The 25,969-nt window shown below is 48.4% G+C and overlaps 1 protein-coding gene across 4 annotated transcripts in view; it reads right to left on the reverse strand.

Moving 5' to 3' along the window:
- The window catches only part of ITGA3 (integrin subunit alpha 3), a 93,423-nt gene extending 67,752 nt beyond the window's left edge, over window positions 1-25,671 (reverse strand). For all 4 annotated transcript variants that reach the window (XR_013227133.1, XR_013227132.1, XM_077315928.1 and 1 more), the window contains exon 1: window positions 25,188-25,671. Coding sequence is in view for 2 of the 4 variants with exons in the window: in XM_077315928.1 (XP_077172043.1) it covers window positions 25,188-25,396 (209 nt within the window). In the remaining 2 variants the exon portion in view is untranslated. The remainder of the gene's footprint in view (window positions 1-25,187) is intronic.
- Between the last annotated feature and the right edge of the window lie 298 nt (window positions 25,672-25,969).

The following is a 25,969-nucleotide window of genomic DNA, read 5'->3' on the forward strand; positions in this document are numbered from 1 at the left end:
AAGGACTAACCCAAGGTCACCCAGCCGGCTGCATGTGGAAAAGGAGTGGGCACTCAAACCCGGTTCTCCAGGCTAGAGTCTGCCACTCTTAACCATTATGCCATGCTGGATCTTCACAGAAAGGGTAGCTGGCACAATATACAACGCAGACACCCGATCTCCAAGCAGCCACTCCGACCCAATTGGCGGTGGCCCCCATCCTGGACAGGTACGGCCTACAGTAGCCTTACTGTTTTATTTAAGAGGAACGGATTAGTTTTGCGGATTCATTTCCACCTGCCTTCCCTGAGAACTGTCACCTCTCCCATACTGAGTTGGGGACAGTGACTGCCATCCTGAAGTGGGCTTCAGGATCTGATCTTACAGCTTGGCCATTGTTGAAGGGTAACTTTCTTTCCCCCAAAGCTCCTTCAACAGTTGCCATGTTCATGCAACATACCTGGGCAGATTCAATGTGTGGAGGGGGACAGGATCAGGGGTCCCGATGCACAGGCCTGCACAGGCTTTGCACACACACCAACTGCATTTGGGGGGCAGGGGACTGCTGCCATTCCTCCTGCTCAATGGTCATTCCTAGTTAAGGTACATGAACAGGGCTTATATAGCTGCCACTTAAAAGATGCTTTCTGAAAGCTGAACTAGGGAACTGATCTCTGGTGCCTGGAGGTGAGCTGTAATTCTAGGGGTTCCCCAGGTCCCACCTGGAGCCTGGCATCCATCATGTGCTTGTTAATTCAGACTATTTTGCTAAACTTAGTGTTTAGGAATATCTGCGCTATTCCTTCAGAATCAAGCCCTCAAGGTCAGGAGAAAGCTATCATGGCTGGAAACCCAGGAAAACATGCCCCTCTGAACAAAGAGAGTGTTACTCACAAGTAGACCTGCTTAGGACTGTTCCCTGGCTCTGCTGGATTTCCAAACTGGGGGACATTTTAGTAAGTAAAATAGAGAGAGCGGAGGGGGAAGTGGTGACAACCCTTTCTTTGCTTGTAGATGGCTCACCATTAGAGTTCACCAGGTCAAAGTGGGGACCTCAGGGCCTCTCAGAATTACAAATGGATTCAAATGCCACTGGACTCTGATTTTGTTTTAGAATCACAACTGGTTGGCGGACTACCAAGATCACCTCCCTTGGAGGAAATAACTTTGAAAAGCAGGCTCTATGGTATATCACAGAGACCACATTCCTACTGAACTCTCTCCCCTCCTTAGACTTTGCCCCCAAATCCCCATGAATGTCCCAAGCTCCCTTGGCCTCCCTACCCACCACCCTCAAAGAGTTTCTTACCAGCAACAATGGTCCACTGAACAGACACATTGGCTCAGGCCGCAGGCTCCACAGCAAACCCAGATGCCAACTTGTTCCAGGTGTTCATTCAGAAAACAGCATCACAGGGTCTAATAAGTTCACCTTAATTTATTTTCAGTATTCATAGTCCACCTTTCCCACCAAGACTCAAGGCAGATTGCACAGTGTAAATCAATATGAGCAAGAGGCCGGGACATCCAATTAACAGTGCAAGAAGGTTTGGATTGCAGAGATCTACAGACAACAGAAATCTGATACACAGCAGAAACGGTGCTTAAACATGACCGTGGTCAGGAATGCAGAAATTACACAGTAATGACATCATGTGTCAGCAGCAGCCTTCTGCTGTCACCGGACTTGTGAACAAGAAGGTTGATGAAAAGCCTAATATATTTAATTGTAATGCTTTGAGCTTTTGTTAATTTGACATATGTAACCTGTTAGTATTTTTTCCATTAATAGGCTTTTTGTCAACCATCTTGGTTATCTGTTGTTTTCTAGGTTGAAGTTTCTTCCCCTTTCTGTTTTGGCTTTTTCATAGGGGTGCAACCTAAGACTATGGTTGCCAGGCCCATAACCATGAATCCCAAGAGGAAGAGAAGAAAAAGTTGGTTCATATATGCCGCTTTTCTCTACCCGAAGGAGTGTCAAAGCGGCTTACATTTGCATTCCCTTTCCTCTCCCCACAACAGACACCCTGTGAGGGGGTGAGGCTGAAAGCAGTCAGATTACTGAAGAAGTTGAGTTGGTTCTTATATGCTGCTTTTCTCTACCCGGAGGAGTCTCAAAGTGGCACCAGCCCTGGGGGGGGGGGGGGGGGGATGATCTTCCTCACTGCCCTGGCCTCAACCAAACCTCTTAACCACAAGGTAAATTAGAATCCTAGAATCATAGAGTTGGAAGGGGCCATACAGGCCATCTAGTCCAACCCCCTGCTCTACGCAAGATCAGCCATAAGCATCCTAAAGCATCCAAGAAAAGTGTGTATCCAACCTTTGCTTGAAGACTGCCAGTGAGGGGGAGCTCACCACCTCCTTAGGCAGCCTATTCCACTGCTGAACTATTCTGAAAATTTTTTTCCTGATATCTAGCCTATATCGTTGTACTTGAAGTTTAAACCCATTACTGCGTGTCCCCTCCTCTGCAGCCAACGGAAACAGCATCCTGCCCTCCTCCAAGTGACAACCTTTCAAATACTTAAAGAGGGCTATCATGTCCCCTCTCAACCTCCTTTTCTCCAGGCTGAACATTCCCAAGTCCCTCAACCTATCTTCATAGGGCTTGGTCCCTTGGCCCCAGATCATCTTCGTCGCTCTCCTCTGTACCCTTTCAATTTTATCTACGTCCTTCTTGAAGTGAGGCCTCCAGAACTGCACACAGTACTCCAGGTGTGGTCTGACCAGTGCCGTATACAATGGGACTATGACATCTTGTGATTTTGATGTGATGCCCCTGTTGATACAGCCCAAAATGGCATTTGCCTTTTTTACCCCTGCATCATAACAAACTACTATATAGTACTAATGGAGCAGTAGTTCACTGGGACTGTTGTTGGCAGAGAATTTCCCCCCTGGCATGAATTGCAAGTAAAACTATTGATGAGTCAGTCCAGTCAGATCCCCCTCAGGCAGTGATGCAGGCCACAGTGTGCTTAGTGATTTGCTCTTCAGGGATCACATTTTCAACAGGTAGCAGTTCGACATTCACAACTCATCTGGACGCTTTGGAGGAGAGCCAACTCTTAGGATAGAGGAAGTGACCCAAACCCTTTGGAAGGAAGCCATAAAGCAGTAAGAACGAGGCACACCGTGACGATAACAAGAGCCTTTCTTAATAAAATCAGATTCCAGAAGCACCTTTAAGACCAACAAAGATTTATTCAGGGCATGAGCTTTCGAGTTCAAGCACTCTTCCTCAGACTATGATCTTCTTACAGGACAGGGAATATATAGCAGAAATCTATTCTGTTACATCAGTAGACTGTGTCACAACCCAATACAGCTTGCTCCATACAACTGTGAGACATTCCTGCCAGGGAATTGCTGGTCACTTCCCAAGACCAGGGAGTCAAACTCAAAATTCCATTGCAATGCCGTATCTTACAGTCACATTATCACAAATAAAATACATAGTGAGGAATATGGATGCACAAGTTGAACAAGGTTAGCATGAATAGTGAGATAAAAAGCCTTGAGTCCTGGGTATGTCATAGTATTGAGTTTTGTAATAACGTGCATTTCTGCAATCTCCCTTTCTAGCCTGTTCTTGAAGTTCCTTTGCAATACCTCAGCTACTTTCAGGTCCATGTAAAGAGCCTTTCTTATTCACTGTCTTCGCCAATTCTCAGTCACCAGCAACCACCAGGACAGAAACCGCTGCTGATAGACCCGTTTTCCCACCTAAACTTCCCACACGTGGGAACAACATAAACCCTATAATAGCTGAATATATGACAGAAGCATAAGCAATGCACAGCCCTACCAGACCCTCTAAATCAGTGGTTCTGAACCTTCCCAATGCTGCCACCCTTTAATACAGCTCCTCCTGTTGTGGTGACCCCCAACCATAAAATGATGCCAGTGTTCTTTCACAGAAATTAAACCGAAACTGACCAATGGCGTGAAGATCCATTGTTCAGGATTGTATATAAATTGGTTTTTTTCCTGGGGTGTCTCAATTCAGTTCTGCCTCATGTCCCATCATGCCAATCTCACTCTTTTCTGCTGCTCCAGACAGACGAACGCTTTATCTCGATCTACCCCGCAAGGCTGTTGTGTAGCACCTGCAGAGGAGCAGCAACTGTGGTACCCCCCCCCCCGGCCAAGCCCTGCCGCAACCCCTGTGAAAGGGTCGTTCGACCCCCCCAAAGGGGTCCCAAACCCCAGGTTGAGAACGACTTCCCTAAATCCTCCCGCTAAAAAAAACAAACACCCATTCAAATACACTTTTATCCTGTCTACCCCCCTCCCCACACACAGTCCGCATACATCTTTTTCAAAGTAGAATCTTCATTTTTTTAAAAACACAAATGGCAAAATACTGCTTCAGGAAAGTGGTTTGTAGCCACGTACGGTTTTTTGCTGCAAACAGGAAAGGCTGTGCTTGACCTAGCTGCATTTCAACAGTGAGCATACTACTCAATGCATATCTGGATGTGGCCTTTAGGCCGCAGACTGTTTGGGAGCAGCAGTCCCATTTTACTCATTGCATGCACACTTCATATTTGTGATGCTCACTGGTGTCATCTGCAGGGGAGCAAACTTTTAACTTGGTGAAGCCCAAGTTGAGCTAGTTTGTGCCTTGCTGTGCTAGAAAGGCCTGAGGGCCAGCAGACAGCAGAAGGGGCCGTGTGCTAGCTTAGGGAGGAGCTGGGTCCACCTAGACTCAAGGAGCAAAGAGTCATGTGATAGCAGCAAGCATTTGCTGCAGGTAAGGATGCCAGCCTCCAGGTGGGACTAGGGTAGCCAGGTTCTACCAGGTTTCCTTTTTTGACCAAGTGACAGGTTTGCTGGATCGTGGAAATTCGGTTGATGTCATTTACTTGGATTTTAGTAAAGCTTTTGACAAGGTTCCCCATGATGTTCTGATGGATAAGTTGAAGGACTGCAATCTGGATTTTCAGATAGTCAGGTGGATAGGGAATTGGTTAGAGAACTGCACTCAAAGAGTTGTTGTCAATGGTGTTTCATCAGACTGGAGGGAGGTGAGTAGCGGGGTACCTCAGGGCTCGGTGCTCGGTCTGGTACTTTTTAACATATTTATTAATGATCTAGATGAGGGGGTAAAAGGACTACTCATCAAGTTTGCAGATGACACCAAATTGGGAGGACTGGCAAATACTCCGGAAGATAGAGATAGAGTTCAATGAGATCTGAACACAATGGAAAAATGGGCAAATGGGAACAAGATGCAATTTAATAAAGATAAGGGTAAAGTTCTGCATCTGGGTCAGAAAAATGAAAAGCATGCCTCCTGGATGGGGGATACGCTTCTAGGTAACACTGTGTGTGAACGAGATCTTGGGGTACCTGTGGATTATAAACTAAACATGAGCAGGCAGTGTGATGCAGCGGTAAAAAAGGCAAATGCCACACTTCTCTTGGATGCTCTAGGATGCTTAGGGCTGATCCTGCGTTGAGCAGGGGGTTGGACTAGATGGCCTGTATGGCCTCTTCCAACTCTATGATTCTATGATTCTACCCTAGTACTACTCTAGCACTGCCAGCAGGGTATAGAGGGAAGCTTTCTAGGGCTGACATGATGTGCTGATGTCATGCTGAAGACATGAGGGGTAAAGTTCTGGTTTTGGTAGTCTTTGCTTCTAACCATAGATTTTGCCCAACAACCAGAGTGCCCCTCCCCCAATGATACCTATGCACTAACATCACTTCCAGTTTTGGGGTGCAAGGTGGATCTGGCAACCATGGGTGGGGCCTGGGGATCCACCTAAATTATAGCTTTCAGGGGTCTAGAGTTGTCCAGACCCCTAACATCAGTTCTCCTGGAGAAAATGGATGCTTTGGAGGCCAGACTTAATGGCATTTTTCTCCACTGAAATCCCTGGCCTCTCCAGGCTTCACCCCCATATCTCCAAGAGTTTCCCAACCTGGAGGTGGCATCCCTACTCCCTCCACTAGTGCCCAGGAGGAACCCGGCCACCCTAGCTGCAGGTTAGGTTCCCGAGAAGGTATGTTGGCCTATGTCTCCTGCATTCCTCTTTCCAAACGACAGCTCACAGAAAAGCCAAGAACAAGCCCACGCCGACTGTCACACAGAAACTGGTAACTTCCTGTCTGGGATGGCCAGGGATTTTACCAAATTATATTGACAGTCTCAATTTTCTTTCCAGGAGGAAACTGATTCTGAGATGCTGCTAAGCTTTAGATCAGGGGTAGTCAACCTGTAGTCCTCCAGATGTCCATGGACTACAATTCCATGAGCCCCTGCCAGCGTTTGCTGGCAGGGGCTCATGGGAATTGTAGTCCATGGACATCTGGAGGACCACAGGTTGACTACTCCTGCTTTAGATGAGACGAGGGCTAGAAAACAGGCTCATAGATTTCTGCTCTCCTTTTTATTTGTGACTGCCGTATCCAAAATCTTATCCAGCCTACCTAGATTACTTTACAGTTCCCAAATATAGAAGAGCCTTTATGATGACTTGTTTAAACTCTATTCCAGTGGGCATTAGGGAAGGATCCCACTGGCTGAAATATTTTTTAGTTGTGTGTGAGAGAGTGCATTGACTCCTCATTGTTTAGGAGACTGGCCAAAATTTTACAAATTCAGAGCAAATTTCTCCCTTGATAAATGTTATGGCTTATCTCCCATCCCATCAAAAGCTGCAAATTGTTTTGGAAGGAAAAGACTGTGAAATTATTATGGCTGATCCAAATTAAACTTAATCGCTATATTTGGCTAGGATGAGGCCAGGCTGTATCATGTTTGTATATGAGAAGGAAAGTCTAGAGACTGTTGTTGTTAGTTGCAAAGTTGTGTCCGTCCCATCTTGACCCCATTGGACTGTACCATCACTGTATTTGTACCGGTAGGCATGCTGGTATTTAATATTGTTATTGTGTCTTTTGATATCCAAGATCAGTTATTTTATTATGGTTATACCTGTAGTACCAATTTATTTATATTTGGGAATGACTGTTTCTGATTGTCAGTGCTGAAGACTTTAGTCTCAAGAACTCAAATAATAAATAAATATAATACTCCAGCACTCTAGAAACACTACCATACATAGCACTGAGTGGCCAGAACTAGGGAGGCCACTTACTCCAAAACAAGTGTTATTTTTTAAAAATATTCCGCTTTTTTAAAAAAAGCACAGTGAAAGGACATGACAGACAGCAGCTGTAGATGTTCATAGAGTCCCTCACAGCAGCTGCCAAGGAAAACCTCCTGCCCCAGGGGCTAGCTTTGTGATTGATGTCATTGTGAAGATTAATGAAGTGGAGTCAAGAGCTGTTCCCACAGGCCCGAGGAGCGGGGCAGCTCATGGATCTGACAGAAACCATTTCAAGATGGGTAACCAGGTTAGTCTCTGTGTAGCAGTAGAAAAGAGCAAGAGTCCAGCGGCATCTTAAAGACTAACAATTCTGAGGCAGGGGAGGAGTTTTGTGAGTCACTGCTCGTTTTTTCGCATAGCTCAAGATGGGCAGCCAGGTTGTAATAGTGTGAGATTTCTACCCACAACCTGGAGACAGGCAACCATGGGCTACAGGAAAAGAGTCAGTGCTGAGGTCTGGAGACAGACTACAAAGATGAATGGTCTCCTCTAACCATACAATGTTGTAATTAGACCAGTGCTTTATCATTCAGAAATAGGGTTGCCAACTATGGGTTGGGAAAAACCTGGAGAATTCGGGGTGGAATATGCAGAGGGCAGGGTTTGGGAGGGAAGGGAAAGACCTCAATAGGGTATAGCCATACAATCCACCTTCTAAGTGGCCATTTTATCCAGGGTGCCTGGATCTCAAGTTCAAGCAGGGAGAGGAGGGCCAGCACCCAGGTAGGACACAGAGCAAGTATGGATCTCCTCGGGGGATCTCATTCTACCAGGTGGTGACCAGGACAGAAAATAATATGGCCCTGGTTGTGGCCAGACGTGCTTCCTTGGGGCCAGGAATCAGCAGCCAGTAGGAGCTGGCTGAGCATAGTGCTCTTTGAGGGATATAGGAGAAACAAGGCCCTGCAACTTCTCCTCTGCAACTTAGTAGAGATCACTGAAGTGTGCTTCCAAGAAGTAGCTTCAGATGGAAGTGAAATCTAACCTCCTGTGCTGAAAGTTTCCTAGGGGAATGGTTGCAAGATCCCCTCCCCATCAACATCACTTTCAAGCATCTGAGACTCTGCTACGGCAAACGTATCAGTCAGCCATTTGGAATGTAGGCTGCATTGAGGTTGAGGGAGAAGCAAGGAGAGCCATTGGTAGGGATTAGGGATGTGCACCCCAAAAAAGGTTTGGACTGTTTCAGGTTCGGAGGAACCCAATTCAGAACATTAAAGAGACATCCAAATCAGCCAATTCAGATCCAGCTTTGACCAATTCAATTCTGATGTCTCCAAAGCGACTCAGCCATTAAATGCAATGGTGCCATTGCCTTTAATAGCAATTTTCAGGTATCCATCTTCTCTATGGCTGGGGGTGGGGGTTAAGTTAGAGCAGGGGTAGTCAAACTGCGGCCCTCCAGATGTCCATGGACTACAATCCCCATGAGCCCCTGCCAGCAAATGCTCATGGGTATTGTAGTCCATGGACAACTGGAGGGCCGCAGTTTGACTAACCCAGAGTTAGAGGCTCCAGACTTTCAATGTAGCTTCAGGACCCTCTTCTTTGACTTTCCCCCCTAAAGTTTCAAGAAGATATGACCAATTTTAGGGGATTCCAAAGGTGGTTGCCCCTTCCAGCCTTCACTGTATTCAATGGAGCAAGACTAGACAAGAATATCTAAATTTTCACCATATGATCCAATGGAGCTGGATAGGGACACCAACTTTGGGTGTTCCTAGAATTGGATCCCCTGGTCCAATCTTCTCGAAACTTGAGGACCTTTGGAGAAGAGGGTTTTGAAGCAACACGGAAAGTTTGGAACCTCTAACTCAAAAGCCACCCACCCCCAGGCCACAGAGATGGAAATGGAAAAATTCGCATTGACTTTAATAGCGCCATTGACTTTAATGGCCGAATCATTTCGGAGCTGTCCAAAATGCGCTTTGGTGATTCAGACAGCCACACTCTGGCAATGCAAGCCTAAGGGCCTCAGCCGCTTTGGGCCGATCTGAAGCTGAAGCAGACCCACTTTGGACATTTTTCGGCTGAAGTGTGCATGCCTAGTAGGGATGCCACCTCTAGGTTTGAAAATACCTGGAGACTTTTGGGATGGTGCCAGGAGTGGGCAGAATTTGGGCTGGAAGGGACCTCAGTGAAGTATAATGCAATGGACTCCACCCTCCAAAGCAGCCATTTTCTCCAGGGAAACTGATCTCTGTTGCCTGGAGATGAGCCATAATTCCAGAGGATCCTCAAGTCCCACCTGGGGACTGGCATCTCTAGAGGGCAAGGGGACTGCCCAGGTTTATAATATGCAAAAAACAAAGTCAGTCCCCACATCTGCAATGCAGAAATACCTAGGCTTGCCAGCTGTGGGTTGGGAAACAGATTTTTGGGGTGGAGCCTGAGAAGGACAGGTTTGGCGAGGGGGATGTAATGTTGTAGGTTCCACTTCCAAAGTGACCATTTTTTTTCAGACGAACTAAGTTGTGATCCCAGGAGATCTCCAGCTAGGATCTGGAGGCTATACAAAAGAAGAACACCCACTATGTAGTAACAACACAACAGAGAAGAGTTTATACAGTATGAAAATGTTTGTCCAGAGAATTAAAAGCAAAAACAACATTGAATTACTCCAAAAGTGTGTCACTGTAGGACTACCACTGGAATTACAAATCCAAATGAGGAACCAGCAAAGCCTGCATTTCGCTTAGGACTGCTGGTAACCCTAGAGGGGCTGGTCCAGGCCTAGGCAAATGCAGAGGTTCCCAATGCAGAGGACACCATTGAAAGGAATCAGCTCCCATGCAGAAAATGTCTGCTTTGGAGGGTGGATTCTGGCATGGTATGAGGGTTGCTACATTCCAGATGGTCCAAATGAAGAAACACGGTTGGTTTTTTGTAGAAATACACCCAAAGCCAATACACCCAAAACCAATAGGCAAAAGGTTGTGTCTCCTTGAGATTTTTAAAATCCTAAATAATTATGCAACCAGAACGGGGTCTCAGGCATTCAATCCTGCTTTATATTGCTTCTTCAGTGGCTGCAAATGTAGTCGTAATATAACATCATCAGTATTGCAGGTACAGGATATCACATAGGCCATAGCTTATGTCAGTGGTCCCCAACCTTTTTATCACCGGGGACCAGTCAACACTAGACAATTTTACTGAGGCCCGGGGGGGGGGGGGGTAGTCTTTTGCTGAGGGACGTCGCTGCTGCCACCTGAGTCCCTGCTTCACTTGCTTTCCCACTGGCGCCCCTAAGTTCCCACCACCCACTAGGGAGCGCTGTGAGCAGCAGCTGCGCAGTGCCATGCCGAGGGGGAGCCCCAGCCATGGCGGCCGCCGGAGAGCACCAAAGATGAGCCAGCAGCAGAGGGGCAGGGCAGCCCCTGAGGCAGCAGCTGGGGAGGAGGAGCCGCAGCCCGGTACTGACTGATCCACAGACCAGTACTGGTCTCTGGACTGGGGGTTGGGAACAGCTGGCTTATGTGATATCCTGTACCTGTAATACTGATGATGTTATATGGTGTTATATTTACAATTGCTAACACTGAAGAAGCAATAGAAAGTGGGATTCAATACCTGGGACCCCGTTCTAGTTGCAAAATTATTTAGGATTTAATAAATCTCAACCTTTTGCCTATTGGTTTCGTTTGCCTTGGGTGACTTTCCAGATGGTGGCTGGAGATCTCCTGCTTTATACCTGATCTGAAGGTAACAGATAATCACCTGGAGAAAATGGCCACTCCAGAAGTTGGACTCTATGGTATTATGCCTAAACCCCATCTGCTCAGGCTCTACCCCCCCCCCCCCAATTTCCATGTATTTTCCAACCAAAGCCTGGCAACCCTGCATTTCACCCCTCTGAGGTCCCTGTCCCCTGCTCTAACCTACTGCACCAATCTCAGCATGGTCTGTTCAGCAGAAAGAGGGGAAATACTATGCACTTCTTTCCCATCTGCAAATATAGATGGAAACAAGAACTCCAGCTAATTCATGAGACAAATGAGAGCCCAAGCAATGGTGAACATTTTTCCAATGTTGCCAGCTCTGGGTTAGACAATAGCTGGAGATTTTGGGGGTGGAGCTGGGAGTGGGCAGGATTTGGAGCAGGGAGGGACCTCAGTAGAGTATAATGCTATGAGCTCCCCCCTCCACAGTAGACATTTTCTCCAGGGGATCCCCAGGTCCCACCTGGAGACTGGCATCCCTATTTTTTTGGCATGCAGCACATTAAGACGGCCAACACCAGGCAAGCAGGGAAATCCCACACTCCCTCAGAGAGACAGGCTTTCCCAGCATGCAGAGGCAGTTCTAGCCCTCAGCTGCCTCCTCCTTCTCATGGGGCCTGCGAGACTGTTTTGCTCCCTCGGAAAGGAGAAAGCCCCCTGCTTTGTCCAGAGCATTTCGAATGAATCTCTGGAATGTGCCCACAGATGCTTTTCAAGCCGGGCAGCTGTTGCTGTCAGAAATCCTCTCTGGGGCACAAGGTGTCCTTGTTCAACGGGAAGAGGCAGAGAAACCCTCCAGCTGTCGCGGGAAAGCAGCTCTGAGAGCTTTCGTGGGCCTCCCCTCTTGGTGTGTTATTAGCCCAGTGAGAGACAAAAGCAAACCATGTGGCAATGTCTTTATTTGACAGCCCTTACAAGGATGTGACAAAAGGAAAAATGCGGGAGAAAGATCAGTCTCAGGCAACAGAGGCTCTGAGACCCTTCCTACCAACACCAGATGTGGGGACTCTGGTTGCAGTTACTTCAGAGCTATTGGAAAGACACTGTGGGTGTGGAAAGATGCTTTGGGTCACATACATGGTTCCATTAACTTATGGAACTTACTGCTACAAGAAGCATGCTAGATTAGAAGGACTGAACGGGGAAGAATTCAAGGCATCCCACCAGCAACCCCTGCTTCCTCCAGGAGAAAAAATGATTACAAAATCACTGTTGGACCAGTGCCATGATGTCACTTCTAGGGTTTCTGAAGATGTGATGCCATGCCAGAGTGTTTTTTTTTAATGCTGGAAGTGATTTCATGTTGTTGCTATTAGGTGCAAAGTCGTGTCCGACGCATCGTGACCCCATGGACAATGATCCTCCAGGCCTTCCTGTACTCTACCATTCCCTGGAGTACATGACTTCATGTAGCTCTAGGAATTGCAGGAACCTCTATAATTTTACCATAGAGTTCCCAGCCATTTGTGGTATGACATGACATCTTTACTACATGATGCTGTGCCCTCCTATGTGCTAACTAGTGGCCAGACACTGCCTGGCAACCATATTTTGGTCCTTGTTCGTAATCCTAACTGAAAAGCAGGATGCTACTGGACTGGATGGACACTGGTCAGAAAACCAAAATGACTGCCAGGCTCCTGGGAGAAGAATGCAGGCTGTGTTTGCAGCACTGTGACATTTCTTCCCAAGAGAACCTAGAACTGATGGGTAGTTCTAGGACACCAGAAACTCTATGGTAAAGTCATATAAGAAACTCTGACTGCTTCTAAAGAGGATCTTAGAGCTTCACGAGGCCCCTTCAGCATTTCCCCTGGAACTGACATCATGGTGCGGGCGATGATGCATGGACCCACTCATCCCCCACCACCCCCACACACTCACCCCTGAAGCTTCCACAAGTTGCCAGGCACAGTTTGGCACCTGTACAAACAAGAGTTGTTGTGATGAAATACTTGAAACTCCTGCAGAATTTCTTCAGAACTGCACAGAAGAAATATACCAAAGAATCCCCCCCCCAAAAAAAGATTGTCATTTCGACCTCATCAAAGATTCTCTATTACTTTTAACAGCACCATCAAATATACTCTTCTGTATCCCCTCCCAAACCAGGAAACACTCAAACTAGCTAAATTTCTTCTTGGCAGGCAGGTTTTGAAAGCAGAACACCAGCATTAAAGCAGTGGCAATACCAGTAAAATCCAGGGGCAACCTGGCAAATAATCAGTGTGTGGAGGGGACTGCCCTATCACTAGCTTTCTTCCAAGGGTAAAGAAGAGAAGGAGGGTGGCTGGGGGGGGGGAAAGGCTGACATAATACTGGTCTCCATGGGAACTGCGGCCTAGGCTAAGAGAGGGAGTTAGTTAATCAGGAGGGAAAATCCAACTGATTGAAAAGGTCTTTTGTAGAACAGTATGGCCAAACCAGCAAAGAACAAGAATGTTCACGGGTCCATGGGAACTTCACACCTTGACCCTCAAAAATCCAGAGCCTTCCAGAGGTCTCCAAGGCTTAACAAGCCCCAACTAGTCTGGGATGGAGGGAGAGTGTAACCTGCCCTTTGGGGTCATACAAAATTCCAGTCTGCAAAACTAAACAGCAGGAATTCCGACACTTGCCTTCCCTAATCTCTTGAGGTAGTCCAAGGCTCTTCCGAAAGTAATGCTCAGGTATCAGAAGGGACACATGCTGAGGAGGGAAGGTAGCATGCTATAGACCAGGGGTAGTCAAACTGCGGCCCTCCAGATGTCCATTCGCTGGCGAATGCTGGCAAGGGCACCTGGGAATTGTAGTCCATGGACATCTGGAGGGCCGCAGTTTGACTACCCCTGCTATAGACTCATGTCCTCCAATCCTAGAAGCTAAGCAGGGTCGTAATTTGGAAGGGAGACCAGTTAGAGATGCCAGCCTTCCGGTGGGACAAATACCAAAGGTCCGTTAGCCACAAGAATCACCAAACCAAAAAAAAAGCTGACATGAGCGGCTATAATTGTAACAAGATTCTTTTATTAATCCCATCTCCAAATACTTGAAAAGCTGTCAAATAAAAGATGGAGCAGAGTTGTTTTCTGTTGCCACAGAGGGGCAGACCAAAACCAATGGGTTGAAATTAATTCATAAGAATTTTTGGCTAAACATCCGGAAGAAATTCCTCACAGTTAGAGAGGTTCTTCAGTGGAACAGGCTTCCTCGGGAGGTGGTGAGCTCTCCTTCCTTAGAAGTTTTTAAGCAGAGGCAAGATAGTCATTGGACAGAAATGCTAATTTAATGAATATAGGCAGATTGTAAGTGGGTGGGCAGGAAGGGATGTTCCAGTGTTTGTCTCTTGTGACCCTTCCTTGCGTACCCAGGGCATTGCTGATCACCAATGAGGGATGGTAAATTAATTCCCTCCAAGCCAGGCTGGATTCTGGAGATTTTTGGTTGGGGGGGGGGATCCCTTAGGCATGAAATTAGGGCCACTGTGGGTAGGCAGGTAGTTGTGAGTTCCTGCTTTGTACAAGGGGTTGGACCCTGGAGGTCCCTTCATGATTCCATGATTTTTTTATTCTAAATCAAAGAGCTAGAATGTGGCCCAGCTGAGTTATGGCAAGCCCACATCATTTTCAAGGCAAGGGAAGTTCAGAGGTTGCCATTGCCTGCCTCTGCCTAGCAAGTCATGACTTCCTTGGTGGTCTTTCATCCAAGTATTAACCCAGGCTGACCCTGCTTGGCTTCCGAGATCTGACCCTATCAAGCAAGTCTCTACCGCCTTCCTTTTTATATAGTACAATATCAGATCAGTGGGGAACAAAATTACACTTCTTTCTGGGCTGTTAGAAGAGGACAAAATTGAGATGGCTTGCATGGCAGAGAATTAGCTGGAAGAAAATGATGCAGTACGTTAACTCTGTCTAGTTACGTGGCTCTTTATCAACCCCATATTGACAACCAGAGAGGCAAGGATGGCTGTAATCTTCCACAAGACTGACCCCTTTTGTATATTCCCTTGTATAAAGTATTGCCAACATTGTGTCTTTGTTACATTGGTTTCCAGGGATAGGTCATGCATCCTATTTATTTACAGGCCACCTAGATTCCCCATTGGCCCCCTGTAAGAACTGAAAGAAGTATACTTGGGCTTGGTGCTAAAAAGACACCTAGACAGATCATTTTGTGGGATGTCAGGATTCAAATAAACACATTGTCAAATGGTTTGTTTGTGTCAATAATTCTTGGCTTTAGCCTAGCCTCTTTTGCTGCTATGGGCCTCTGCGATGGGTCAAACAACCTCCAGGCGGGCTTGGAGAGCTCCCAGAATTGCAACTGACCTTCAGACAATAAAGATCAGTTCCCCTGGCAAAAATGGTTGCTTTGGAGGATGGATTCTACAATATTGTATTCTGCTAAGGACCCTCCCCTCTCCAAACCCCACACTCCTCTTTCTCCACCCCCAAAATCCCCAGCTACACCCCAACCCAAAGCTGGAAGCCTTGAGCCCAACACGTAACAGAGATCACAATGTGGATATTCAGAGCAGTGCTGGCAGAAAACTTGGAGTGAGTTCAATGTGTGTTTTGCAGCTCCTTGGAAAACCAATGAGGCAACAATGCCAGGAGCAAGAAACTTGACTTCTCTGCTACTATTGCATCAGCTAGTTCATGACCTGGGATTATGACACTTGCTGACACCTAAATCCGACCCTTTAATTTCTCAGGAACAGGCATCCAGTTATAACACCATTTTAAAAAATTGTTGACATAATCTTCAAATATATTCCGATTTGGATGCTGGTTATAACATCATTCAAACAGACCAAGTGTATAATCTATCATCTGGTTCATTTATGGATCAGGTCATATTATGAGGCAAAAGAAAAAAGAAACCACAGAAAACAATCATGCTAGGAAAAGTCAGAGGCAGTAAGAAAACAGGAAGACCCAGCCTGAGATGAACTATTTCTTATGTATCATATAACATGTGTGTAGCACAGCCATGAGATCCTACAATAGGCAGCCAGGCAAGAGACATTCAAGGATAGCTTGCCATTGCCTGGCTCTGCGTCATGAACCTTGTGTTTCTTGGACAATAAATTCAACTCACTAGTGTTCCTTGGAGGTCTCCCATCCAATACTAGCCCGGGTTGACTCTGCTTAGTTTCCAAGATCTTACAAGACTGAGCTTGCATGGGCTATGTAGGTTAGGATGAAATGAACTGACTATCAAGGAAGCCTCGGCCCCCAGTTTACAAGACCTGGACAAGGCTGCTTGTGACAGGATGGTAATTCATAGGATCATCATATAAGTGACTTGATGGCACAATGTAGTCACACACCACGAAGAACATTGACATGATCTTCAGGTCTATGAAAGCCACTGGTTGTGCTCTGGAACTGTTAATTCTGTTCACTGAAATAATATATGGGCCATAGTAATGAGTCCCTGATGTCCATCATAGATCAGTCACTGTGTCAGGACATCTTCCCTTAGTCACCATTGAGAAAACCACAGCTACAGAAAAATTATGTGGCTAGTTATCACCCAGTAGCTCATCTACCCTTCCTGGACAACGAAGCAGAGGGGGTCCACCAGAGGGGATCCGCAGCCTTTCCCCTCATGCCTTAACGTACTCAGCCACAAACTAGGGAACTGGCTGCTTCTACTGCTCCCCTTTCCCCCTTCTGAATGTGAGTTATCATGGTTTCTGTGCCTGGGAGCGGGCGGAGCCTGCACCTCTACTCCCTTACCTGCCTTCTGGTGCTCCCCCCTCAATTCTCCTAAAGTCTGCCTGTTATCATGATGGTAATGTCACTTCCAGTGACTTCTGGGAGGGTGTGGTCAGCTGACATCACTTCCGGGACTCCTCAATGTCTAAACCAGGGGTAGTCAAACTGCGGCCCTCCAGATGTCCATGGACTACAGTTCCCAGGAATTGTAGTCCATGGACATCTGGAGGACCGCAGTTTGACTACCCCTGGTCTAAACAATTATTTCAGGGGGTTCTCCATGGTCAACAGGTTGAAAAAGACTATATATTCTCAATTTATTGTATGTATTATCCTGATCGCCCTGCATTGTATTTTATTTTTGCAATTCCATTTTTTGCATTCCCAGCTCTGGCCTGGGAAATGCCAGGAGATTAGGGGTGGGTGGAGCCTGAGGAGGGAAGAACTTGGGGAAGGAGGGACTTCAGTGGGGTATAATGCTATCGAGTCCCCTTTCCAAAGTGGCTCCAAGAGAAGTGATCTATCCAAAGTTGAAGAAAAAAAAAGGATCAGTATAAGGTGTGTCAATAAATGGGCTTGAGTCAAAGAATCAGACTCTTTAATAAAGCAAATGGAGACTAGCCAAAATGGGGTTCTGGACTTTTTACTACCATTTTCAATCTTACCTCCATGACTTGCTCCTATATCAACATAAAATGTACAATACTCTTTTAATTGATTTGTCAGCATTTTGTAGCACTTGGAAATTGGAGGGGGTGGGAGACAAAGAGCTGCAAAATCTGTGAAATAAATAGAGACGCATTCCAAGGAGGAATGAAATACAACCTGCTCCGGGGCCAACAACCACCATGAAGAATGAATGCTTCTTTCATGGCTAACAGTTTACTTAGTGGGCAATTGCAGCAGTCCTTGAGCTTAAGGATACAATATCCACATGGATTTTCTTTTAAAGATTGTAATCAAGTCTCCTTGATATGGATCTCTTCTAAAGGGTGGGAAGGGGAAAGAGGATCTACATGCATTTTACTTTCCATTGTACCATTTTCACGGAATCTCCCTCTTTTTTTTTAGGGGAGGACATTGCTTTGAATTTAACCTCCAAGATTTCTGCACAATCATGCAGTTCTTTGGATAAAGTTTTATCTACAAGGCATTCAATAAGTATTGCAGTAGGATTAGGGTTGTAGGAGCAACCAGAAGTCTAGAAACAGTTTGGATGCAAAACCCAAGTCCTAACACGGCATTTTAAATGAAAGAAAACTACATAGTAGGATATCACTTACAGCAAGCTACACATGGTGGCATAGACCACAGCCCTTAACCATCTCTCCAAGTGTAATGTACCCTTTCCATTGTGTATGTGCCCTTCCATCAAACGAGGTATTTCCACATTTCAAGAGGTAGGAGGGCTACCAGCTCTGGGTTGGGAAATACCTGGGGTGGGGGGGGGGGGAGCCTGAGGAGGGCAGGGTTTGGTGGAGGGATTCAGTGGGGTATAATGCCATAGAATCCACCGTCCAAAGCAGCCATTCTCTCCAGGTGAACTGATCTCTGTCATCTGGTGATCAGTTGTAATCCCAGGAGTTCTCCAGCCACAGCTGTGGATGCAAAGATATACACTTTAAGGCAGGGATAGTCAACCTGTGGATGTTCATGGACTACAATTCCCATGAGCCCCTGCCAGCATTTGCTGGCAGGGGCTCATGGGAATTATAGTCCATGAACATCTGGAGGACTACATGTTGACTACCCCTGCTTTAAGGCACTACTCAGACTGACAGCAGCAACAGAGTCTCAGCTGGAGATCTTTCCCATCACCTCCTGTCCTGTACTTTCAACTGGGGACACCAGGGGTTGAAATTGGGACCTTCTGTAGACCAATCAGATACTCTGCTACTGACACAGGGCCCCTCCTCATTGGTTTTCGGGGCATGGTCATCAAAGCAGTTGTGGCAACCCCTCTTTTTGTTTCTTTAATAACAGCTCTCAAAAAAGGTATCTGGTTGCATAGAAGGAAAGACAAGCTGGGAAAACGGGTCCCGTGATGGGACAACATGGGAACATATGTGTTTGGCGGTGCAAGAGAATGTGCACTGCTCCATGCAGATTTCATGATTATGCGCTCAGAGGGCATTCTTTCCAAGAAGACTGGAGCAAAGGAGGTTTCGGAATTAGCATATCAAAGGCAGGGAATACCTGAGAAGAGGACTGTTACAGCAGAAGTTCCTAACCACGCTCCAGTCTGGAGGCCAAGGGAGAAAAACCTCTGTGTGGGAACAGCTCTTGCTAGAGAGTACAGTTGCCATCCTCAAAGTGGCACCTGCGGATCTCCCACTATGACAACTGGCCTCCAGACAACCAAGGTCAGTGCCCCTGGAACAAATGGCTGCTTTGCAGGGTGGACTCTATGGCATAAGAACATAAGAAGAGCCCTGCTGGAACTGACCAATCCTGTCTCACACAGTGGCCAACCAGTTCCTCTGGAGGGCCAATGACCGGGCTCGGTGTGTGAGGCCTTCCCCTGAGGTTGCCTCCTGGCTCTGGGATTCAGGGGATTAATGAAGGTGGCCTCAGCCACTATGGCTAGTAGCCATTGAGGGATTCAGGGAGGATATGTCTATCTAACGCCCAAATGGCATTGTAACCTGTTGAGGTCTCACCCCTCCTCCAATCCCCCCCCCCCTGAAATCTCCAGGTGTTTCTCAATCCAGAGCTGGCATCCCTATCAGAGAGGCTGCATCCACACATCACTGGAGACTGTTCTTGTTGCACTCCAGTGGCCACAAAGGCAATTATTTCTTTGGCACAATGAGAGGGCGACCTCCATTCCACATGGAAGCAGCTCCGGATCCTCTGCATGGCGGGCGGAACGGAGGAGCCCCTGAGAAGCCACCAGGAGCAAGGAAACACCTTCATGCTCGGGATAAGAAGCCCCAAGAGATAAACAGCCATGCAAGCCTCCTGCTGCAATGAGATCCCTGAACAAGCCAAACGCCAGCATACGTACCCCAAAGGGACATTTTCTCCCTCACTGCCAAATATGGTGATGCCCAGCCCTAGTGACAATGCCCCTCCCCCATAGGTGATAAGGGGCACCAAATAATGCTTCCTTCCCTAGGCATGGTCTTTTTTAAAAAAATCACTTAGTACAGTGCAGTCACTCCAGCCATTTCATCAAAGTAATCACAAAAACCATCCAATATGCAAAAATGCAGTCTTGTGCTTCCTGATCCTGGGGAAGGTACATGCAGTGGAAAGGCATACACAAACTACTACCTTTGACTGTCATTATGGGACTCCCCATGAAGAACAAACAGCTGTGGGAATTTAATTTCCCATGTGACATGAGGATTGAAGGGGCCTGTGAGCATCAAGGGGCCCCAAGGTCTTTGTGGGGCTCCTCCTTCACTCCCTGTGTGGCAACTGGGACTCCTTACACACCAGCATGGTGTAGTGATTTAAGAGTGGTGTGCTTGGCCCAGAGAGACCCAGTTGCAAATCTAGGATCGCCTGGAGATCTGCTATTACAGTTGACTGCCCGATGATGGGATCCGTCCCCATGGAGGAAATATTTACTTTGGAGGCTGGCCCCTATGGCAGGACACCCCCTCCCCTCCCCTCCAGGCTCTTCCCCACTGACAGCCCTATTCCAATCCCAGGTCTCCCCAAGCAACTGGGTGACTTCTCTCTCACTAAGGAATGTACTCAGATGGGGTTTTAAAAGATTATTTATTAAAGTATTTTATACTCAGATCAAGATTTGTTGCAAGGATAAACGAGAGGGGAAAGCACCACACAAAAAGCAAAGGCAGAGTGAAAAAAATAATTCCTGGGCAGGATTCCAACAAGACCTAATGAATGTCAGCATCCATTCTGAAAGGCTTCTCAATTAGAACTGGGGAGAAGGGGGAATTTATATGTACCAGTTCATCACCCAAGGGTTTTTTTGGTAAGGTATGTGTGTGTGGGGGGGAGGGGTTCCCTGTTGCATTCATGTGGTTTTCCAATACTGCAATTCCCTCATTCAGATTCTGTACCTGATCTGGCTGTTGATTTCTACAAGTACGCATGAAGCTGCCTCATAGGCTAGAGCAGGGGTAGTCAAACTGTGGCCCTCCAGATGTCCATGGACTACAATACCCATGAGCCCCTGCCAGCTAACGCTGGCAGGGGTTCATGGGAATTGTCGTCCATGGACATCTGGAGGGCCACAGTTTGACTACCCCTGGGCTAGAGGATGTACTGCCAGCCACAGGAACAAACAGCTTTAAACGGGGACTAGAAAGGTTAATGGAGGACAGATCTGTCAGTGACTACTAGCCACGGGGACTGAGGGGAACCTCCATGCTCAGAGGCACTAAACCTCTGAATCCCAGAGCTAGGAAGCAACATCAGGGAAAGGCCTTGTCTCCCTGCGGTTGGCTGCCTAGATGAACTGGTCAGCCACTGTGAGAGGCAGGATGCTGGACTAGATGGACCACTGGTCTGATCCAGCAGGGCTCTCACATTCTGACTCAGACCCTTGGTCCATCAGAGTCTGCACTGTCCACTGACTGACCTTCTGCATGCCAAGTAGATGCCCTCACACTGAGCCATGGCCACTCCCTTTGACTGTTTCAGAATCAAACTGTCCCATACCCGCTTTTTGGGGAGGCACAACCCATAGCTCTGCACCAGTTGCCATCCCAGAACCTCTACTAGGAACATTTATTTATTATTTATCTGATTTATATACTGTTCCTTCCTGCAAAGAAGGTTCGGAGGGTTTGCAATAAATAATAAAAACAAATAAAACCAATACTTCTTCCCCCCTCACCTGGCCTCAGATCTCTGCACACCTGTCCCCCTGGCAGACCACACTCTCCCGTTGCCCCCTCCCACAACACGCGCGGCACGTTTGCAAAAAGACCCAGGCACATGCCCAACAAGAGGTCAGGTGGCCCCATGCCAGGGGAACTGTGCTGCTTGGAACAAGGCTGGCATGCTAGCCAGGGATTTATTAAAGATATATATGAACAGCTGACGGTGTAGCCAAAGAAGATTTACAGTGCAATTCCCATGAGAACAAAAGGCAGACCAGGAATGCATGCTACGCCTCTGAATAAGTCACACACAGGAACATTTTCAGGAGCTAAGTTTGACTCAGGCCTTACTACCTGCCTCTCCACTACAAGATAAAAGCAGCTTTTGAGAACAGGCTCCCTCTTACCTCTGAACACATGCGGAATCAGATATGTGGTCCGTCAAGGTCCATATTGTCTACTCAAACCACAGTGGTTCTCCAGAGTCTTGGGCAGAGGTCTCCCACACCACCGACTGACAGATCTTTTAACTGGAGATGCCAGGGATTGAACCTGGGCCCTTTGGCATGCCGAGCAGATGCTCCGGCACGGAGCCATAACCTTTGAAAAATTACCTCTGGTTACTCCGATTACGTTGCATTAACTCCAGCGTATGAAGCCCAGCCAACGGCTTAGAGAGGGGTGGCTTTTCTGCTCAGATGGGTTTATAAACTAGCAGCGGCCCCTGGATCAGCAGGGGGTTGCCCCTTCGGCCAAATACATTATGGAAAATCGTAGTAACAGACACAGGTCTGCTTGCAGCTCACACCACCTTCCTACTGATTGCTCTGCCTGGGGTAACCAGGTGCAGGATCGGACCGTTAGGGCAGAAGCCAAGGAGGGGAGGGGAGAGGTTGGGTTTGAGGTCACTACCCTGCATGGGACACAAACTTCAACTCCTGTGCATGTAGTACCTTGGATCAGGGCCGCGGTATGCATGGAGATGGGGCTTCAGCCGACCTTCGTGTCTCATTTTCCCAATCTCAAACAGCCTTCGGGGAGCAGAGAAGAGCAAGAGTCCAGTAGCACTCAAGCACTAACAAAAATTTTGGTAGGATGGAAGCTTTTGTGACTCACCGGATAGCTTTCCTCACTAACAAATTTTGTTAGTCATTAAGGCGCTTCTAGATTCTTGCTCTTCTCTACTGCTACAGACAGACTAACATGGCTGCCCATCTCGAGCTAGAGCCTTCTCCGTCCTGGCCCCCACATGGCAGAACAAGCTCCTGGAGGAGATCAGGGCCTTAACGGAACTCAACCCGTTCCACAGGGCCTGCAAAAGGGAGCTCCTCTGCCAGGCATTTGGTGGAGGTCGACCGGAGCCCACAACACCCACTGGGCCCCTGAACCTCCCTCCCAGGAATCCTTGCCCCTGACTTGGACAACCATGGACCTGTTTGATGGTCATTCTGCTAAACTGTTATTCTCTTGTTATTATTATGACCATTGCTGTTATTTCTATTTGATTAAAAACTGAGCTCAATGTACAGTTCCTTTATGTTCCATGTGAACCGCCTTGAGCCTCAGGGAAGGGAGGTATACTACAACTACTACTACTACAACTACTACTACTACTAATCTTTCCACCTTCATATTTTGCTAAAGGGTAGGTAGGCAGAAAGTGGGCGGGGCTGGTCCGGGTGAGGGGCCAATCCCTCACCAGGACAGACAGCAGTTCTAGCCAATCGGGTGATAGCACAATCTAGGCCCTCACCAGGACAGGCCAGAAAGCAACAGGGAAGTGGCAGGACACCGTGAGTAAAGGAGGCCTTCCCCTTGGGCCTCGAAGAGGTCCTGAGTGTGCTTCTAGGCCCGAGGGGAAGGCTGCGCTGCTGCTGCTGCTGCTGCTGCTGCTGCTGCTGCTGCTGCTGCTGCTGCTGCTGCTGCGGGGGGGGGGGGAGAAGCAGGCCTTCCCACCAGGCCCAGAAACGCCACACAAAGGGGCAATGCCACCTCTATGTGTCTGCTGGGCGGCCACAGGGCGGGGGGCTTTCAAAGCCCGTTCTCATGAATGGGCTTTGAATCTAGTACTAATACTAAGTCCTAGGGGAGGGAAATGTTTGGGGAGATTCTTGAGTGTTCCTGGGACAACATGGGCTTTGCCAAAAGCCCTAACAGCACAGCGCCGAGATTGCAGCTGGGTCAGGAGGAGCCGAAGCTTCACTGGGCCTGGCACACATTAAAACTGAGGAGAACCGGCAGGTCACACTCGCCAGCAATGCCTGACATGGGACAGGACTCCAGACCCAACCAGTGTACTGTGTAATGTGTGAAGCAGCACATAACATGTCACAAGGCCAGCTTGCGTGTGTATGAAACCAACGCAAGGGGATCTCAATGGTATTCATCCAGACACATCTCTCCTCTGGGGCGAAGGAAGACTTTGCCTTTCTTTTTTAATATGCAAAGCTTAGCGTAATCAAACAGGCAAAATAATAATAATAGTTCTTTTCATTAACTTGTTAGATTTATTGCCTTCCACTCCCAGTCTAACTGGCTCGTGGCAGGTTACAATATAAAAGCCCCACAATCAAATACATTAAACCCAACCCTTATAACCCTCATCCCCCTCCCCCAGCAAAAGTATACTCTAATTCCCCTTCCCACCCACTCGAACCCCCCAACCTGTGCAAGGGGGGGGGGAGATGTAATGGGGAATTAGCCCAATGGGGTGTTAGCTATTCCTCTGATCTTAAGGGCCCTGGCCTCAACCAAACACCTGGTGGAATGCGGGCCCTGCAGAACTGCGGAAGCACCAACAGGGCCCTCAGCTCTTCCAGGTTGGGGTCAGGGCCAAAAAGGCCCTGGCCAAGGCCAGGTGTACTTCCCACAACTCAACAGATTTGCACCTGCAGAGCAAAGGGCCCTGGCGTGGGGGCATAAAGCAATAGGCAGTCCCTCAGATGTGTGGGGCCCAGACCGTGGATGACCTTAAAAGATTAAAACCAAAATCTTAACCTTGAACTGGCAACCAATACAGGTGCCTCAGCAGCTGCTGGATATGGATCCCCAAGGGGTAGTCAAACTGCATTCGCTGGCAGGGGCTCATGGAAATTGTAGTCCATGGACATCTGGAGGGCCGCAGTTTGACTACCCCTGCTCCAAGGTGTTCCTGTGAGAACACTAGCAGCTGCACTAGTATGGTTTAGTGGTTATGTTGGGCTAGGATCTGGGAGACCCAGGTTCAAATCCCCACTTGTGCTCTGGAAGCTCAATAGGTGACCTTGTGCCGGTCACATACTCTCAACCTAACCTACCTCACAAGGTCGTTGTGAAGCCAACTAGAGGAGAGGGAAATGATGTTTAAGCCGTTTTGGGTCCCCATTGGGGAGGGAAGCGGTGACTAAATGAATAAAAGAGCAAAATAAGTAATAAAGCAAGCTTGGACTTTGCATGAAAACGAGTCGTTTATTTCATGGAGAAATGACTCATTTTTATACCGAACCCTCCAGAAGAACCTCCTTGTAAAACCAGCCAGAAACTCCAAAGGAAGCTCAGTTTTCCTCCCCAAGAAGGGATAAGGGAGCTCAGCATTTAATCCAGAGCGGGTTGGGGGGAGTCCGCCAAAGTTCACGACCAAGAAAGAAAAAAGAAAAGGACCACAAGCGTGACCGACCTGTTGTTCTCCGCACAGGCAACGCTGGGCCGTCGCTGCCCTCAGGAGGACCCGCGCACAGCCTGCAAATCTCGGGCTCCGACTCGTGCCCTTCCCGGCAGTTCCCGGGCGATCTTGTACAACTCCGGGGCCGACTTTCGGTCCCCGGGCAGCCTTGCCCCCCCCCCCTCCGCCCCTTCCCTTTCGCGCTCACTCACAGGTATCCCGGCGGGTGGGTCCGCTGGTGCAGCGCGACGGAAAATCCAAAGAAGCTGCTCGGCGTCGGGCCCGTCTTGAGCACCACAAAGCGCGTGTCCAGGTTGAAGGCGGCCCCCGGCGCGGGGCGCAGCGAGAGCCACAGCGCGCCCGCCCACAGCAGCACCTCCGGCCGCCACAGCCGGCTGCGGCCAAGCGGACTCGGAGCCATGACGTCTCCGCTCAGTGCCTCGCTGGCTTGGCGGCTGCTGCTGCTGCTGCTGCTGCTGCTCTCCGCTGCCGGCGCCGTCCTCGCGCTCCCGGCTGCCCCCGACGACTGTGCGGCGCGCGTGGAGCGGGGAGGGGGGAGGAGCGGCCCTGCGCGCGCCTGCTCACCTCGCGCCCCACCTTGCTCGGCATCGGAGCGGCCGCTTCTGGCTGCACTTTTCTTCCGGGGGAAAAAGAAAGAGTCGCCGCCGGCGGGCTTCTTAAAGGGACCCGCGCACCTGCGCGCCGCCGCGCCAACCACGCCGGCGCGGAGAGGCCAGCGGGGGGCCGAGGTAAGGGAACCGGCGGAGGGACATTTGACCCGAGCAGGTGCGCTTGTCCGTTTTGGGCAGGACATCTCCCCCCCCCCCCCAAGCTGGCGTGCCTGGCAGCTCCGTTGTTGGGCCGATGAAGCGCCATGTGAGAACAGACCACTGCGAGGGACCCTAAAGCAGGGGTAGTCAACCTGTGGTCATTCCAAATGTCCATGGACTACAATTCCCATGAGCCCCTGCCAGCGAATGCTGGCAGTGGCTCA

Source organism: Paroedura picta, chromosome 16 (assembly GCF_049243985.1).
Source record: "Paroedura picta isolate Pp20150507F chromosome 16, Ppicta_v3.0, whole genome shotgun sequence".
In the NCBI taxonomy this organism is placed as follows: domain Eukaryota; kingdom Metazoa; phylum Chordata; class Lepidosauria; order Squamata; family Gekkonidae; genus Paroedura; species Paroedura picta.